The sequence below is a fragment of the Aythya fuligula genome, chromosome 1 (genome assembly GCF_009819795.1).
Source record: "Aythya fuligula isolate bAytFul2 chromosome 1, bAytFul2.pri, whole genome shotgun sequence".
Classification (NCBI taxonomy): Eukaryota; Metazoa; Chordata; class Aves; order Anseriformes; family Anatidae; genus Aythya; species Aythya fuligula.
Genome location: NC_045559.1, coordinates 117,874,297 through 117,891,581, shown reverse-complemented (window position 1 = coordinate 117,891,581; position 17,285 = coordinate 117,874,297). Strand labels below are relative to the sequence as shown.

At 42.1% G+C, this 17,285-nt stretch overlaps 1 protein-coding gene across 1 annotated transcript; it reads left to right on the top strand.

Moving 5' to 3' along the window:
• The first annotated feature begins 1,430 nt into the window (after positions 1–1,430).
• ATP6AP2 (ATPase H+ transporting accessory protein 2) lies at positions 1,431–11,614 on the top strand. Its single transcript, XM_032201576.1, has 9 exons — positions 1,431–1,494; positions 3,566–3,696; positions 5,717–5,845; positions 6,974–7,069; positions 7,265–7,402; positions 7,703–7,756; positions 8,684–8,833; positions 9,635–9,751; positions 10,596–11,614. Exons 1-9 carry the CDS (start codon positions 1,437–1,439, stop codon positions 10,788–10,790), a joined length of 1,068 nt encoding a protein of 355 aa, XP_032057467.1. The 5' UTR covers positions 1,431–1,436; the 3' UTR covers positions 10,791–11,614.
• Positions 11,615–17,285: the final 5,671 nt, after the last annotated feature.

Genomic DNA, 17,285 nt, shown 5'->3' with positions numbered 1-17,285 from the left:
TTTTCGTAGCATGGCTTCCATAATTAATGCTTTATGGAAAACAATCTCAAGATAATCCTAACAAAATCTGAAATGACTGCTAACATGCCTAGATTTGAAATGCAGAGATAGTAGCGGATATGAGAAATAACTTCATTAAAGCAGTCTTGTTTACCCTGTCCCCTTCTTTAACACTTCACATTTTAAAGAAATCCTTGATTTAGACAAAGGAAGAAACTTCTTCCCTTACATTCTCCTTTCTGCTCTGCACTTTCCACTACATCTCCATCTAAGGATGTCATCACATACCCCTAACGCCCTCCAGCAGTTTCACAACCTTGCTGCTTTGAGGCACTGTCCTGCCCTTATTTCTATCAATATTTTGGGCGCACATCCAGTCCGATCAGGGGCTGGACTAAGGGTGACTGTGCAGCTCACAGGAGCTCGCAAATACTACAAATGAGGTAGCACACATAACCTTCAACTGCAACCCGTGGACATACACGTTGTGCGAGCATCGTTAGCTTACAGGATAGTTTTTAACATGTATTTCTGTTTTTCTAAGTGAAGAGAATGGGCCAGGGTCACTGAAAAAGCAGTTATTCAATTTCCTTGTTTAATGATTGTCATCGTTATGTTTTCTTAACCCTGCTGAGAAGGCAGGAGAGACCACAAGCAGTTTGGTCACACTTTTACTGTGGTATCCACAAACTCTTTGCATTTGCTCTACAGAAGCTGCTGTGTGGTGCTGTTTTCGTGATGCGCCAAGCAGAGCACTAATTACGTGGGTGTTAATTGGAAGTGCCCGTGACTCGCACAGCGTGGTTTATGAAGGTTATGGCGATTTAAGGGGAGGCTGGCCGTGGTGCTGAGGGACACGGTTGAGTGGTGGCAGTGGTGTCAGGGGGTGGTTGGACATGGACCCCTGGAGCCCCCCTCCAGCCCTAATGGCTGTGTGACCCCCCCATCATCAACGGCTCCCTGCGCACACCCACTCCCCCTCACAGCGCCTCATGGAGCCTGTGATTGGTTGGTTTGCCTGTCAATCAGAGCTTTTCCCTCCCCCTCCGCACGGCCGTGCTGAGGGGGCGGTGGGAGGGGCGAGGCCTTGACCTTTCGCGCTTCGATTGGACCAAGCGGTTGTCAATCGGTCCCACTAGGCTCCGCCTCCTTGTCAATTTACCGGTAGGGGGAAATGCCGCAGAGCTCCCCCCGCGATCTGATTGGCCCAGCCGAAACGTCACTCAAATCACGGCCCCGCCCCCCAGCGCGGCAGCGCCTCACCTGACGGGCCGGGCCGGTGAGTGGGCGGGGCTGTCCCCTCGGTCCCGCCCCGCCGCCGGGAACGCCGCTCTCTCATTGGCCGCGGCGGCTGCTCGTCAGCGCTCGGCAGCGGGGGGCCGGGCGTCTTCCCGGCTGGGCCTGGCAGTGCGGCGGCGGGCGGCGGCGGGGGTGCCATGGGGCGGCGGGGCGCTGTGCCTGCGGCGGTGCTGCTGGCCGCGGCCTGCTTGGCCGGTGAGAGGGCAGGGACAGGGAGGGAGTGAGGTGGGCGGCCGTTAGTGGCTGTTAACGGCCGTAACGGTCGTTAACGGCCGGTCGCGCGCCTCAACGGCCAGGCCGCAGCGGTTGGGAAGGGGCGCGTGGGGGTGGGGGAGGGCTGGGATTGGGGGGCGAGCGGTGGGCTGTGGGGGCGTCGTGTGGGGTCGGGGGCTGGCCGGGGAAGGAGGGGACCCCAAAGACCACCCGGTTCCACCCCCCTGCCATGGGCAGGGACACCTCCCACCAGCCCAGGCTGCCCAAAGCCCTATCCAGCCTGGCCTTGAGCACCTTCAGGGATGGGGCACCCACAGCTTCTCTGGGCAGCCTGTGCCAGCGCCTTACCACCCTCCAATTACAGAATTTCTTCCAAATATCTATCCTAAATCCATCTTCTTTTAGTTTAAACCATTCCCCCTTGTCCTGTCACTATCTGATTGAGCGAAACTGTAATTGTCAATTCCTTCTTAAGCAAACTGTCATGGAAACCTGCATGTTTTTCAAGATACGGTTTGCTATGCCATCACGCGTGATAGCAGGCCACCCAGAGAACCTATATCAATTTAAAACAAAAGCGTTTTTGAACCGGCTCCGTATGCATCTGTTGATTTGGCCTCCTGTCTGCCTTTTGCCACCCTTCCCTGACCTGCTTCATAGCACTTTGTTCCTTTAGCATGTTTATTGTAACATAGCTCAGGTTTACTGTCAACATTGGTATGCATGATTATGACCCAGGTTTAAAGTGACATCTTCAAGGTCGAATTGGTTAAACTAATGTCAAGAAAAATTATAATTGCACTTCACATCAGTTACTACTGATGCTTGCTTTTTTTATGTGTGTATGTGTAGGGCCTTTAGGTTTACAGATCCCCTGGAGAAGTACTTTCTATAGCTGCTCAGGCTGGTAACTAATTTCCAGTGGTCATGAGAGTAGCTGCTTATATTTTCTTTAAAAGTTTACCACAAATGTGTAAGTTTGAAGCACGTAATCAGACTGATGGTGTAATTGGAACTGAAGCTTAGGTGGCCTGCAAATATTTGTTGCTTTCTTCCTTGTTTTTTTTAAGCATTGTATCAGATGATTTTTATGGTAGAAGCATATTTCTGAAACTCTGCGTTGTGTGTGTGACTGCTTACATACAGATTTGCACCAAATATGTTTTAGAATTGATTTAGATAAGCTGTTAGGTGTTTGTGTACACACAGTCTTGCTGTTCTGCCTAAGTGACGTTAAATAGGCAGCTAGACTGAAATAACTCTCTCTCTTATTTCTATGTAGTCCTCTCTGACTTTATTACAGCATAAATGTCATCGTACTACACCCTACAAGTATATGTAGTCAGCTTTGTTGTTGAATGTAACAGGGAAGAGAGGAAAGAGGGATCCCAGGTAAGTGAAAAGCCAGCACGAGGAGTACAGCGAGTGGTGGCTTTGCACAGTCAGCCGAGGCCCAGTGCTGCATCAAGCGAGAAGTCTTGTGACCTCCCGTGCTGGAGGAGGCAGGGCAGAGACACCGGAGCTGTTCTGCAGGAGCCAGACTGTTCCTGGCAGCGCTCTGTTTAAACCAGCGCTGATGAGCTCAACCGATCCTGGCTGCTCTGGGCTCAGTGTTCAGGCTGTTTACCACACAAATAGAGGGGTTATGCTGTGCAGACCTGGAAGGAAACAGAGCCGTGTTGGTGCATGGCTGCTGCTGAGCTGGGCGTTTGGATTCTGCCTGGCTCTGCTGGGGGTTGGCTTTGCCAGGCCTCCGTTGTCACACAGCTTGTGGCTTGCTAGTGAGTAGGTAGAAGCCTGCTGTGCTGTTGGCTTTAGTCATCATCCAGTTTTTGTCACTGTGGATTTGTCCATTCTTAGTCTTTGCTGTATAGATACCTTGCCTCCTGTTATAGAGCACTAAAGCCAACGTTACTCGTTACATATTCTGCATAAAGTGGTAGGTATGAGCAAGACAAGAATGAATGAAAGCTCTGGTATGCTTTGCTTCTGTGAGGAGAGAGAGAGAGAGACTGTAAGAAATGTGACAGCTTGCTTGTTTGTCTGTTTTCAGGTGTACGCAGTGATGAATTTAGTATCTTACGGACACCTCAGTCAGTTGTTTTTCGAGATGGAAGTTGGCCAATTCCTGGCGATCGGATCCCAGATGTGGCTGCGTTATCCATGGGCTTTTCTGTTGAAGAGGTATGTTTGGTATCTTGATTTTTGAAACAACTCGAAAACTACAGACTTGCTGGGTTAACATGCAAATATTCCTATCATGTGCTGGAATATATAAAATATCATCCTGTCTTGAGGCATGGATGACTTGTCAGAGCGTGGTGTCCAAGCCCGGAGCTGTACCAGTCATATGAGCAGAAGGAGGCTGTGCTAGCTGGCTAGTTTGAATCATCAGCTATAGAAGGAAGCAAGCCTGCAGAGCCTGTAGCAGTCATGGTCATCAGTTGTTCAGAGGCCCAGCTACGTGCTGTTTCCCACCCCCTGTAGTCTTGTAGCGAGAACTTGTGCAGTCCTCTCCAAATTCTTGTGAGCTATCCAGAGGGATCTTTTCTTGGGTATTCTGAAAATGATGAGAAATGTCTTGGCTAAGCAGGCATTTTGTCAGGTCAGCAAGTTTGTCTGCTAAGCATAGTTAATTAGAACAAGTGAAAAGGTTGCTTAGGAAGTAATCGAAGCACTTGAAAACCTAATTTGTTTCCCAGATTAGTTTTTTGGACAAACATAGCTTTAGTGATACTTGAAGTGAGGCAGACAAGTAAAAGTTCATGGACAGATTCCACGTTGCTTACTGATTTTTTTTTTTTTTTTTTTTTTTTTTTTTTTTTTTTTTTTTGCTGGGCTGCAGAAAGGACAAGTGACTACTGAAGTAGCCTATGAAAGTTTTTAATGGCAAGGTGTCTTAGCAGTGTCTGTGTGCAGCCAGATGCTGAAAACTGCAAGCTGGGATATCCTCAGAGTGCTGGTGGGGGAGTTCAGTTCCCATTTCTTCCATACAGCAACTGGGCAAGAGGTCTGATAACGCTGGTTTGAATGCAGATCTGTTTAGCCTGTATTTTGGGACTTGTTTAACATAGCACAGTGTCAATTAATTATGCTTGTAATCGTGAAACTAGTAAAATAAATTTCTATGCCTAGTGTTCACAATAACTATATTTGTATTATTAAGAAAAAAAAAAACACAAAACAGTGATCACAAGGTAGGCACCTTCCGACACTGCTGTTGAGAATACTGTGGGTCCAAAACACTCGTTTTGCAGTTTGCATCAGGCTGTAGTCTAGGAAACTAATCTGACAGCACAGTAGGTTACACTGTAAAGATTTTTAAATATGTACTGCATTAGATTGGCAAAAATAGTCATTAGGTAGGCTTCCCCTGTTGATGTTATAAAAAGTTTTTTCTTTTGTTTAAAGTGACATAGTTCATAATGTCAGTGACATTTTACATCCAAAATCCAAATGATTTGGTTTCATAAAACTTAAACAAAGAAAAAAAAGGCAGTTACATCTTTTAAACAAATGGAGAAATGTGATTTAATTCATGACAAACAGTTGAGTTTGTATTTGTGTGCCTGAGTAAACTAGCCATGTACCATTAACTGTGCTCTTGCCAATATGTAACTGTAGTTAGTTACTAAGGAATCCTTTTATGTCTCTATGGAAGTTTGTGGGTTTTTAGGTTGGTGATGGTCTGTCAGTACTGCTAACACCCCTCCTCCCATTTCTTTGTGGTACTGACTAACCAAGATGCTAGTGTTTTGATGTTTCTAAATATGTTTCTGTGCTGTTTTGTGGAAGTTTTTTTTGTTTTGTTTTATTTTTTTTTTGTTTTTTTTTTTTTTGTTTTTGTTTTTTTTTAAAAAAAGCTTTACTTAACGAATACAGACTGTACTTTTACTTTTCTATGGGAAATAACTCTTGAAGTATCCAATATGTATAATGTTCTCTCAATGCAGACTTTGTTGTGAAATTGCTGGTAGCTTGTAGAGTAGCAGTTTCCTCATGGTTAACTTCAGACAGCGTTACTCAAGATGGATGCATTCTAGTCATACTTATTTCCCCATGAAATTTCCAATAGGGTGTCCTGTACAGAGTTATTGACAAAATAAGTTATTTTGCTGTAACGGTCAGGGAGGGTTCCCCTCTCTCTGTCCTCCTGTGTAATACAAGTGGTTGTTTTGTTTTGTCTTCTACTATTTTGTAACAGGACCTTCCCTGGCCTGGGCTTGCAGTGGGTGATCTGTTCCACAGACCACGAGCTACTGTGTTAGTAACGGTGAAGGGAGTAGACAAGCTGACCTTGCCTGTGAAGGGAATTTCTTACCCTATTGAGAACGTGAGTATCCGCATCTGGAGCAGTCTTTCCACTTCTGTGACTCTTTTGATCTAATTAGAAGTGCCAGGCTTTCTACTGTAGTCCTTGAAGTTCTCATAATTCTTAACTTTGCTTGAAGTTCATGTATCCCCCTAGAATGATGGATCAGGCTGTATCGATAAATAATCCAGTCTGACTGCTGTACAAGGTCAGAGGCCTTTGAAGTTGATGTAGGCTCTCCTGCGCTGAGTTTGTTTGACAAAAGAACGACAGAACCCTTACATATAGGGTAGGAGTCTTCAGTCATATTCACGCTTGTAACTTGTAAAAGTTCAGAGGTGTACTTAATGCCTATTTATTTCCCATTAAAATAAATTAAGATTCCTAGTCTTCAGCTTTTTCGCTGCTGTGGCTTCAAATGAGCTGCTTCAAATGTATACTGGTTCTCCAGTATTCAAGAATAATTTCAAATGATTATTGCCAAGTTCATGTTCGGGGCCACTGGGTACTAATTATCCTAACCTACAGACTTAGCAATATCTATTAGAAAAAAGATGTTTGTGCTCTTTAACTAATGAATGGAAATGTCATTCTGCTTCTTTCTGGATAAAACCTAGAAATAAGTGTTTAGAAAAACTTAAGAGTTTTATTCGCATACCTGTAACGGCTCTAATGCCATGCTAGGACTTCTTTTGCTCTCAGTAATTTGCATGTGGTTCATTTCTTTGGTATTTCAGCAATTGGTCTTTCTACCGATATATTTTCATTCCACAGCTTTCTGTGGTTCAAAACTTTCAATTTATGGTAACGTGGGTTCAGCCTTTTGTATTGCTTTTATATTTGTTGGTCTGGCTTCCTTGGGAAATGAGGCTATACTTTCAGCTTAAGTTAGCCTCATAATGACACAATCGTGGCCTCTTGGAGTTCTTAAAAATGTGTGGTGTTCACCATATTTGCAAGTAGTCTGTTAACAGTTGTGCAATTGTTATTTTGTACCTTGGCTCTGATTGGTATCTCTTTGAGCAGAGTATGAATAATTCCAAAAAGAGTGTCTCCTATTTTTCCAGACTTCCGTAGTTAAGTAATTTTCTCCTTTTATGTCATTACATCTGGCTTTACCCCAAAATCTAACTAGACTTTGTGTTTCAGGCTGTTCCTTTCAGCCTGGACAGCGTTGCGAATGCTATTCATAATTTGTTCTCTGAGGAGACTCCTGTGGTCTTGCAGCTGGCCCCCAGCGAGGAAGTGAGTATTGCTTCAGTTCTGGTTGCAAATGTTCTAAATCGGAAGAACACTTTCCACTTGTATGGTTGGAGCAGAAGCAGCTACATGAAAGTATTTTACATTGGAGTATGATTTGCAAGTATGGTTGATTATTAATGTGTGATTGAAGCAACTAAAAAATGAATGTCTCTTATTAAACAATGGCTATTCCTGCAGAGAGTGTACATGGTGGGCAAGGCAAACTCTGTATTTGAAGATCTTTCTGTCACGCTGCGCCAACTGCGAAACCGCTTATTCCAGGACAACTCCATTCTCAGCTCCCTTCCTCTCAACTCCCTCAGCAGAAACAACGAGGTAAAGAAAAAAAACCAAAAACCTAACCAATGAGTACTTGTAGGTTTATTTTTTAATATGCTTTTCCACTTTCTTCTTCCTTTGCCTAGAAGAGCACCCTTTTTCTAATTGAATTCTAAAAACTATGGTTTAAGTTCTTCTGTAAGTAACTTTATTAAAAGTAATTGCCTTCTAGTATGTTTTGATGCTGGAGCAGACATAACCTGTTAGAAAATATGGAGGCTTGCAATAAAATAAGGCTTCTCTGACTCTCCTTTCATCATAAGAAACACATCTTTTTCTTTTTGTCTCCTTCCCCAGGTTGACTTGCTTTTTCTGTCAGAACTACAAGTCCTACATGATATTGCAAGCCTGGTAAGATTTTTTTTTTTTTTTTTTTTTTTTTTTTGTGAAACACTTCCTACACCTGAGGTCTCAAACTTCAAAGATACTGTTTAAAGGTAGAGAAGCCATAGCCAGGGTACTTGGCAAACAGTGATATGCGCTCAAGTGTATCATTGTTTGGTTGCATCAGTTTAAATGTGTTCTTGAGGTATTTGAATCAGCCTAATTCTTATGGAAGGAAATGAGAACTGGTTCTCTGTAGCTTCTTTTTTTGTTGTGTTTTGAGGTACTATTTCTCCATACACACAGGAAGTACTCAATGAGGAATTTGCAGGTCTTTCATAGTTTTTTTTACCTGAGAAGTGTAATGGTAGTTAAGAACATGTTCTACCTGTCTACCTGACCCTGTCTACCATTTCACTTCAAAATGTCATTGTTCCATTTACTTGAAAAAGAGTGACTTCTGTAGCATGAATTGTGATGAATAGATAATACTCCTTAAGTAAAATACTTTTGTATGTGGGCAACAGTAAGGTGGAAGTTGCAATATACTCACTTCTGCAGGGCCAAGCTTCAGTGGAGGGAGTAGTAGTATCCAGGTATTGTAGTTAAGTTTTTTTTTCCAACTTTTATTTTTAAGGCAAGTATAGAGAGAGGATTCTGACAAGAATAAAAGTGTGTTTCTTTTACTAGAGCTCTAGATTACATGTATGCAATCTCATGTTATAAATAGATGCTACATGATGATCGTCTGCTTTCTTCTGTAGCTTAAGGAAAAATAAAAACAACACACTTGTGGACACCTTTGTAGTTAAGTTGGCCAAAAATCTCTGGTCAGTGTGGAATATGACTGGAAAGTGAAGCTGGATTAGTCCCAGCATACTGAATTTGTGAAAATGTTTTTCAAGTAACCTGTTTATGAATTAAATTCTTCCTGTCCTCAATTGTGTCCCAAAGCTGTCTCGACACAAGCACTTGGCCAAAGATCACTCTCCAGACCTGTATTCTCTGGAGCTGTCTGGTTTGGAAGAAGTTGGAAAACGGTATGGGGAAGATTCTCAGCAATTCAAGGATGCTTCTCAAATTCTTGTAGACTCCTTGCAAAAGGTATACTTTCTAGCTAAGGAACAAAACGCATAGCAATACTAAGGAAAGACTTTTTTTTTTGTGTTAACAACATAGGATTTAGCTTTTTGATCATGTTCTGCTGTGAACTGCCACTTAATTAGTGATGGCCTTACTGATGTTTGTTTGTTTGTTGTAATTGATTTCTACAACACATTTGTTCAGTTATAAAATTGAATATTAGAACTTGTTGCTGTATAGAATCATGCCAACATCATGTCACAGTATCTTAAATGCTTTGGATGAAGGAGTAGGAATGTGTTAAAACCTTATGTAAGATATGAGCTGATACATCTGTCTTTCCTAAACAAACATCTTGCATTTAAAAACCACCAGCATGTCTCACCAATACTGGCCAGTGAAATGTGGAAATCTTTTTTTATCCTGGGGTACAGTGATTAGTCTCCCCTTGCCATGACGTTGTGTAAACCTTAATTTCCAACCATTCAAGAAAGTATTGCTTTAGCTGGTCTTACATAATTGTTAGCTGATATTTATTAAGACCTGACACCAGTAAGTTTCAAGTTTCAAAAGCGTGATGGAAAAGTGTAAATTATGAATTTACTAAGGCAAGTAACTGTTTACTCTGAGATGTTGTAAACCAGCTGGAAGTTGGCCCTTTTTTGCTGGAACTCAAAAATAGTAGCTTTTATTTTACAACTTTCTACAATCTTCTTAATCCTGAAACTGACATGTTACGGTTTAGTACATCTTGCTTACAAAGCCCTCCTTAATTCCTGGCTACAGTTTAGGCTTTCAGTTAAGTCACTTTTGCTCTTCCAGTTTGCAGATGAGATGTATAATCTGTATAGTGGGAATGCAGTAGTAGAAGTGGTGGCTGTGAAGACGTTTAATTCTCCCCTCACAAGGAAGACTCGCTCCATTCTCCAGTCTTCACAGGTAGTATACGTACATTTTTCTGTATCTCACCTGTTGACAGCACAAATACATCCAAACTGCATCACTTCTTTACCCAAGCATAACTTTTTAAGGACTAAGGTACCGACTTTGATGTAGGCATGGGTGTGAAGAGGTCAGCTTACCTTTAATGATTTTGAATAAATCATACAGTAATTTAGTTTAAAGACAGCTTCAAGATGTGGTCTAATCTGTTCAAAGCAAGATTAATTTAGGAGTTTGATCAGGCTCTGTAGGTCCTTGTCCAGCCAAGTTCTTGAAATGTCTAGAGAGGCTGCAGAACTTGTAGCCTTGGACAACCTGTTCCAAAATCTTACCACTTTGACTGTGAAGATTTCCCTTGTTTCTTGTTAGAATTTGTACTCCTGCACTGTTTTCCCCAGTATAGTAGTGCACGCAAGCCCTGCTTCATGGGGGTTGAGTAGAGAGAAACCTTCTTTGACCTGCTGCAGCTGAGGATGCAGTTTACCTTCCTTGTGGCAGGGGCGGACTGCTGGCTCTGTTCACCCTGTCCAACGGGCCCCCTCTTCGGAGCGGTTCCCCAGCTGGTCAGTGCCCAGCCTGTGTTGTCAGGTGGGGTTATTCTGCCAGGTGCAGGGCTTTGCATTTGTCCTCATTGGATTTCATGAGGCTCTTGTCAGCCCCTTCCTTTGGATTCCATTAATGTCAGTCACGTAATCACTTTTGCATTTTGTGCCCTAGCATCAGAGTTGTCTGGACAAAAATGCATCTCTGATTTAGATGGCTTGGATTTTTGATGTAGTCAGAATGCGTTTTGTATGCAAAATAACTTGTTAAAGTAATGCACTTATTTTCTTCGTTACAGAGTGAATCAGATAATCCGTATAACCTTGCCTATCCGTACAACTACAACTACTCTGTAATCTTCAACATCATTCTGTGGATGATGATAGGTCTTGCTTTAGCTGTGATAGTCATCTCCTACAACCTCTGGAACATGGATCCTGGGTATGACAGCATTATTTACAGGATGACGAATCAGAAGATAAGAATGGATTGAACTAAAGTGTTCCAGCACAGGGAAATGATGAAGAGTAAGGTCTCCTTTACTTTGTGTGGAAACAAATACTCTTACATGGTTAACTGTGGAATTTTTAAAGGTGTATTTATTTCCAAGCATCTTTTTTTTTTTTCCCTCCTCCTCTTAATCCTATTTTAAAAGTTAGTTGTAGCACTAGATTGGGTTTAGAAATTCAAATCTGCTTGTTTAACAATGAAAACACTTCCCCCAAACTGATTGTTATGAAAGTAACATCATTCCATTTTTTTTTTTTTAATCATGTAACATGAGTTTCAGAAATGCCCTGTACTGCCTGTGACCATGTGCAAAACAGACTGAAATTATGACACAGGAAGATTATAAATTGTAGTTAAATTGTTGTGTTGTATATTATGAACCAGTTGTAAATGTTTGATGTAAATATTTATAATGGCTATATGTAACTTTGGAGAGGATAGTCGTTACTCTTTAGTAAAATATTAAATGCTACAAGATCAGGATTCTAGTGGCAGAAATGGCATTTTGATCTCATGATGATGGCTCAGATAGCCAGAAGGGTGCTTTACCAAGAACCGTAACGATTTGGAGATAAATAACACTAGTGTGGCTGGTCTATACAGTGGAGAGCCTGGAAATATGGAAGTAGCACCAGTCTGAGCATCCTGTAGTTAAAGGTTCCTATTATGATGCTTCATGTTCCTTCCATTTGTGTTGATGTTATTAAAAAAATGAACAAACTTCTTTTTGATGATAAGAGTGGACCAACACTTGATTACAGTCCTGCTTCGATCGTTCAATAAAACAAAGAACAGTTCCTGAATGCATGCATTGTTTGTAGCTTCGTGGGTGGGGACACTTCTATTTTGCCTTCCTAGCTCAGCTGAACGGAGCAGCTGCGAGCAGCCTCCCATATCTGAGAGTGGGCCCAAGTCTCTTAACAGCTTAGATTTAACTGTCTTTCAAAAGTAAATGTTGGAGGATCATCTTGTATGCGTTCATTTTCTTAAGCCAGAGAGCGGGTGTAGCTAACGCAAACTGTTAATCTGTGGCTTGAGTCTTTTTTAGAACTCCCCACTTTTCAGAAATTTTCAGTTGCTCTTGTGGTAGATGAAATTCCTCTAGAATACAGTAACGTGAGCTAAATCTACTGCTGCACAGTGAATTAATCTGTCTTGCTTCCTGACATGTCTGATTTGGAGGGGTTGAAGTTGTGCATGTGTTCCTGTCTTGGAGACACTTCACAATGCTTTGTGTTGATGTGCGTAACTCAGTGCAGCTTTGCCAAAGTCTAGAAAATCCTGCCTAGTTTAGTGTTTTTTCTTTTACAATTCAAAATTACCTTCAACAGGGTTTAAGATTAATGTGGATTAAAAATCCTATTAAAAATAGGATAAATAGATGGAAGAGCGCACTGCTGGTTTCTCTGGACAATTTCAACCTGACAAGAGCATTCTGTAATGTATTTGCAGTGTTTTAATGAGCATCAAATACATCTGGTGAAGTTGTACAACTTTATTATGAAAACAGTGCTCTGTCATCCAGTTTCGATAGTCGTGAACCCTAACGTTTAAAGTGAACTATAATGTGATAGTCTGTATGTTACTTTAAACTTTGACTGCTTTGAGATCACTTAATGTGGAAGACACTATCACAGAACTTCAGTAGAAGCATGATCCAGAGTAAGAAAAGGGGGAGTACACCAATAGTAGAATCTTTCCAAATCAAGGATAATTTAATGAAAATGACTTATGAGGCAGGAGGAGGAGTAACTACTGTCAGGTTACTGTCAGATTATGGGAAACATTTTGCACTGAGAAGTTCACACACAAAGGTAAGACAGATGTAAATGCTGTGGGAATATTCAGGAGCTTGTGTTGTTTTCAACTGTCTCGGACATAAAGCAGCTGAAGTAGAGTAAGCTTCTTCATGAGATTCTGCTTGTCCTAAACAACACTAAGGGGTTTGAAATGTTAAAATACTCTAAGAAACAATGACATACTAATTCCATGATATTTCATGTCACTCTTTGAAATTTCTTGTCCCTGAATTATGATTTTTGTGTCTTTTTATATTAATTTCCATCTTCCTTAAGGAGATGCTCAAGTTCCATTTCTGAGATTTTTGCTTGAACTTCCTGGTCAATTGCAACATCTTTGCCACAACCTACAGTGATTACAGAATGTGCTGAGATAACCTTATGTACTAAAATCTTGAAATGATGAACTCAGCTGTACCACAGGGCTGCTGTAATTCGTTTAAAGTAAATGGGAAGCATTATTGTAACAGGCTGTGAGGATCTCTCAGAGGTTCTTCACATGGAAGAGGAGTACCCTGGGGGTAAAAGCATATTGCATTGTGGTTCTGATAGGCTAAGTACTGTTGTATCAGAAGTGTTGATCCTTCACCTGCTTTTATTGCTGGTAGGTGGCTCCAATTGCAACTTCCCAGGAGTGTTTCAGGTAGGCTTTTTTTTTTTTTTTAAAAAAAAAAGATACTGTATATCTGTCTGGTACTAGGACTTCTAATACTTCTGCAAGATTAGGCTAGTAGCCCTGCGTGTTCCTTATTCTGAGCAAGGAGGAATGTTGATTGTCTGAAAATTAGTCACGCTAAAGCCTTTTTAGTGAGGATTTACTTCAGTTTGCACTTGATACTGGTTTACATCCATTTAATGCAATCCTAGTTCACTTAATTCAGAAATTCAGAGGTCCTTATCAGATTAATAGTCCACTTCAGGTACTGGTGAAGAGTTTCCCAGGAGCCAGTCGTTTAAAGTGACTGTGTAATTAATTGTGTTTCACATCTGCACGCCAGCTAGCTCGGTAGCTATACTGTATTCAGCATGAAGTTTGCAATATAGCTCCTTGAAATGAAGGATTTGCTATTGAGATGGCCATCCTGCTGTCTCTTCCACTTCACTGCTGCTGCAGGCTCAAACTTTACTTTTTAAAGCAAGTCTTAAGACTACTGCCACTTCCCACCCTCTGTTTGAAGGACACGTTCAAATTCCCACCTCCCGTGTTAGTAGCACACTTGTTCACTTTCATGGCTGTGGGCCCCTAGTGGGTGCTGGAGATGCTTTTGAGCACTCTCGTGTGCCATTTCTTAAATGTAACAGCTGCTTTTAAAGCCACTGTAAGGCCACTGTGCTTTTAGATCGAGCTTTTATATTATACAGCAGTGCTGATCCTGAGCTACTAATCAAATAAGCAATTAGAATACTGATTCCTGAGCCAGGAATAGCCTTTTTACATTTAGAGTTCAATTAATTAATTAGAATGAAAGTGCTGTCAACGCCATTAGATGTGCTATTGATCATTACCTTTAGATTTAATCTCCCCAAGAATACAACCTGTTAAAAGGCTTGTGATGTGGCAGAAATTGTAGGCTTTGCATACCATGCTACCAGGAGAGCAACGAAACTGGCACGAGAAGTTCTGTGAAGAAAGACAACAGTGAAGCCTGTAATTTTGTTTTTGAAAGGGAAATTATCACTGTTTCACTGTTTGCTCAAGGCATTCTGATGAGGCCAGGGGAGAGTGAGGGATGTGGGGGAAAATATGAACACCCTATCAGGATCCTGCCTGAAGTGGCAAGGGCAGGAGAGTGGTCACACAGCATCCACTGTCGAGCAACTCAAGTGTTGCTTTTGATATTTGGATTGAAAAGAGAAAGTAAAACATACAATAAAGGGCTCTTTTAAGAGTCAGTGTGATGCTTTTTCTAGATAATCCCTCAAAGCCCAAACTTGGCAGCTCAGAGTTATAATTTAGGGTTTGGGTATGCTTCAGCTCTCCAGACTGCTCCATGGTAGACATGGCAACTTTCAAAGTCCTTTCAGCCCCTACCCTGCTGCTGCAGCACACAGGCAAGTAAAGCCCAAACCAGGTCTAAAATACACAAATGCTGTGTTTCCAATTTAATAAAAACAAAAGGAACTGGAAGAGAAGAAAACACTGAAATGCATGTGTTCAACAAGCTTTCATCTGACTGCTGGGATTTACAGGTCAGCTACAACGGAGGTGATACATGCAGTGCCACTGGGCTGAGTGCAGAGATTTCAGCAGCTCCCTTCCCTGCAAAGCTAGCACGGATGCTGGCACCGCTGCTGCCAAAAGCCCAGGTGGCCACAGTCCTGTCAGACAGGATTGATTTTCAGAAGTTCAGGTACAAGAGCACACTGGAGCAGGCCAAAACAGGAACAGACATGCAGCGCTCCGACAGTGCTGTGATCCTGAGGGGTTATTTAACAAAATTATTAGGAATGCTGCTCTCAGATAGATGCTGCTTTGTGCTCCTTATTGACCTATGCTTGGAGTGCCTGAGGACAGCTTTTCGCATATAAATCCTATCCTTTAATAGGGACTATGATGTACTTTCAGAGTTAAAAAGGTTCTTCTGTTGTAGAAGAACAGTTTCACAGTAGAGAAATCAAATTTCGTAATGCCACCAATGTCATCCAACATCATCAAAAAGACACAGCTAAGTTCTTGGCATGAATGCACATCATAAAACACCTTAGAATGCTTCGTAAGGGAGACAAAATTAATGGTTGCACCAAATGTTTTTAGAAAGACTGTCAAATTCCACTTTAATTATGCTCCAGTGCATGAATTTACGATGACAAATTTATATGCCCTTAATTTAGCAAGCATATGCTTTATATTAGGCAATGGGGACAGAGTCGGTATGCTAAGATAAATTCACAGTGAGTTAACTGGGATCCTACAGCCGGCACTGTAGGGTCATGGGCTTCTGGAGGACCTAAGTGCTGCCTATCTGCCGCCCTGCCTTGTTTTACTTCCTTGAAATGGTGTGGTCAAAGTGCCCAGGGAATTGACAAAAAGAAAAAAAAAAAAGTCTGTTCCAATACCCGTATAATCAATTACAGCATTTGGAACACAGCAGAGCTAAAAGGGAGTGCTAACTACATCCTACAGCAGGTCATCAATCAAAATCCTGACTAATGTATGAGAGCAGTATGGAAATAAAAAACCCTTTAAGTGATCAGACAGCTCTCAGCTCCTCAGAATCTATTCCTGTCACTCCGCATCCCTGCTGCAAGGGGTGGGGGGGGAGAAAGGAGGGAAGATATACAAGAACAGCTGTAGCAATTATCTTCAATACCTCAAATATTTCAGCGAGTTGACAGAGCTGGGGAGGCAGCTGGACTCCTGCCACTGCTCGCCACAGCCAAGCTGCCACAGCTGCCTGGCTCTGAAGGGAGCACTTCTCTAAGCTGTGTTTGGGAATGTGCAGCTCTGCCTGACAGAAAGCTTCAGGGAAGTGAGAGCTGGGTTGTAGGAGCGATCCTGGAGAGCAGAGAGGCTCTGCCTGGCATCTCTGAATGCTCTGCGCTTTCCAAGGAAAGCCTGGGGGCACCCACGTGGTCACAGTAGCTTGGGGTAACCCGAAAGGAAAATGCACCAGAAGGAGTGCAGTCACCTGCACGTCATGAAGAAGTGGAGTGAGGAGGTGGAACAGGCCTCTGTATAAATTGGTCTTAATCTCTGTGCATACTTGCATGTACACACACAGGCACACACTGTTACATCAACCTTTACACTGGGAGAAGAGGTTTCATCCCTCTATTGAAAACATTTTTTTTTTTTTAAGTGGAAATACATTCTTTCCATCTTTTAAAGATTTCAAAAACCATATGCACAATATTTTCTAAAAATGAGGCTTTATAAACTCAGAAGGCTAATAGGAATGCATGCACCTAAAAGGGCATCCTGTAAAAGCATTTGCAGGAAAATTGTTCCCATACCACTGACGTTCACAAAGGTGACTCCATCTACTGGAAAATAGCTTATTTTTGGTACTTTGGGAGAAAAGAAAGATCTTCGTACCAGAAAGTAAACAAACAGCAACCTCCTCTCTAGACCATCCAGGCTTATTTCAGTTGTAGTCGTCTGAAACATCAGTTAGAAAATATTTCTTTGAAAGCACCTTACTTCAAGCAACGGTGCTGCTTCAAGGGTCTTCTTCCTTGACAAAACTGTGCTATTCTGCAGTGTCTATCAGAATCACTAAATATATGCTTGTGGATTCTTTTTTTTTTTTTTTTTTTTTTTTTTGTAGAGGTTAGTGTGCCTGGGGAGGGAGGTGGGGAAGAGATTCCGGCCTTTTGCAATCGAAGTCATTGTCACGGGACTGGCTTCCTCATCTTGAACGAGCAGCCTAGCTGTAAACATCACAAAACATTTTAGTTCCTCCTCCACTTCCCTTTTTCCCCCCCCTCCTTTTGTCCCAGAGGTTCCTGGGGGTTCATCCACCAGGCAGTCACCTTTATGGTGTTCCTCCTTCCCAGCCCGTGCGTGGCCCCTTACATGGCCCAGACCTGGTTCTGAGCAAATCCCAGCACTGCCAAGATGCTGAGTGCTGGCAAGGGTCTCCAAGCCCCAGTCACCATTATTTCCAACACTGTGTAGGAGGCACTAGTTACTATAACCTAAATTAGCCCTTTGGTGGAGGGGAAAAAATATCTAAAAA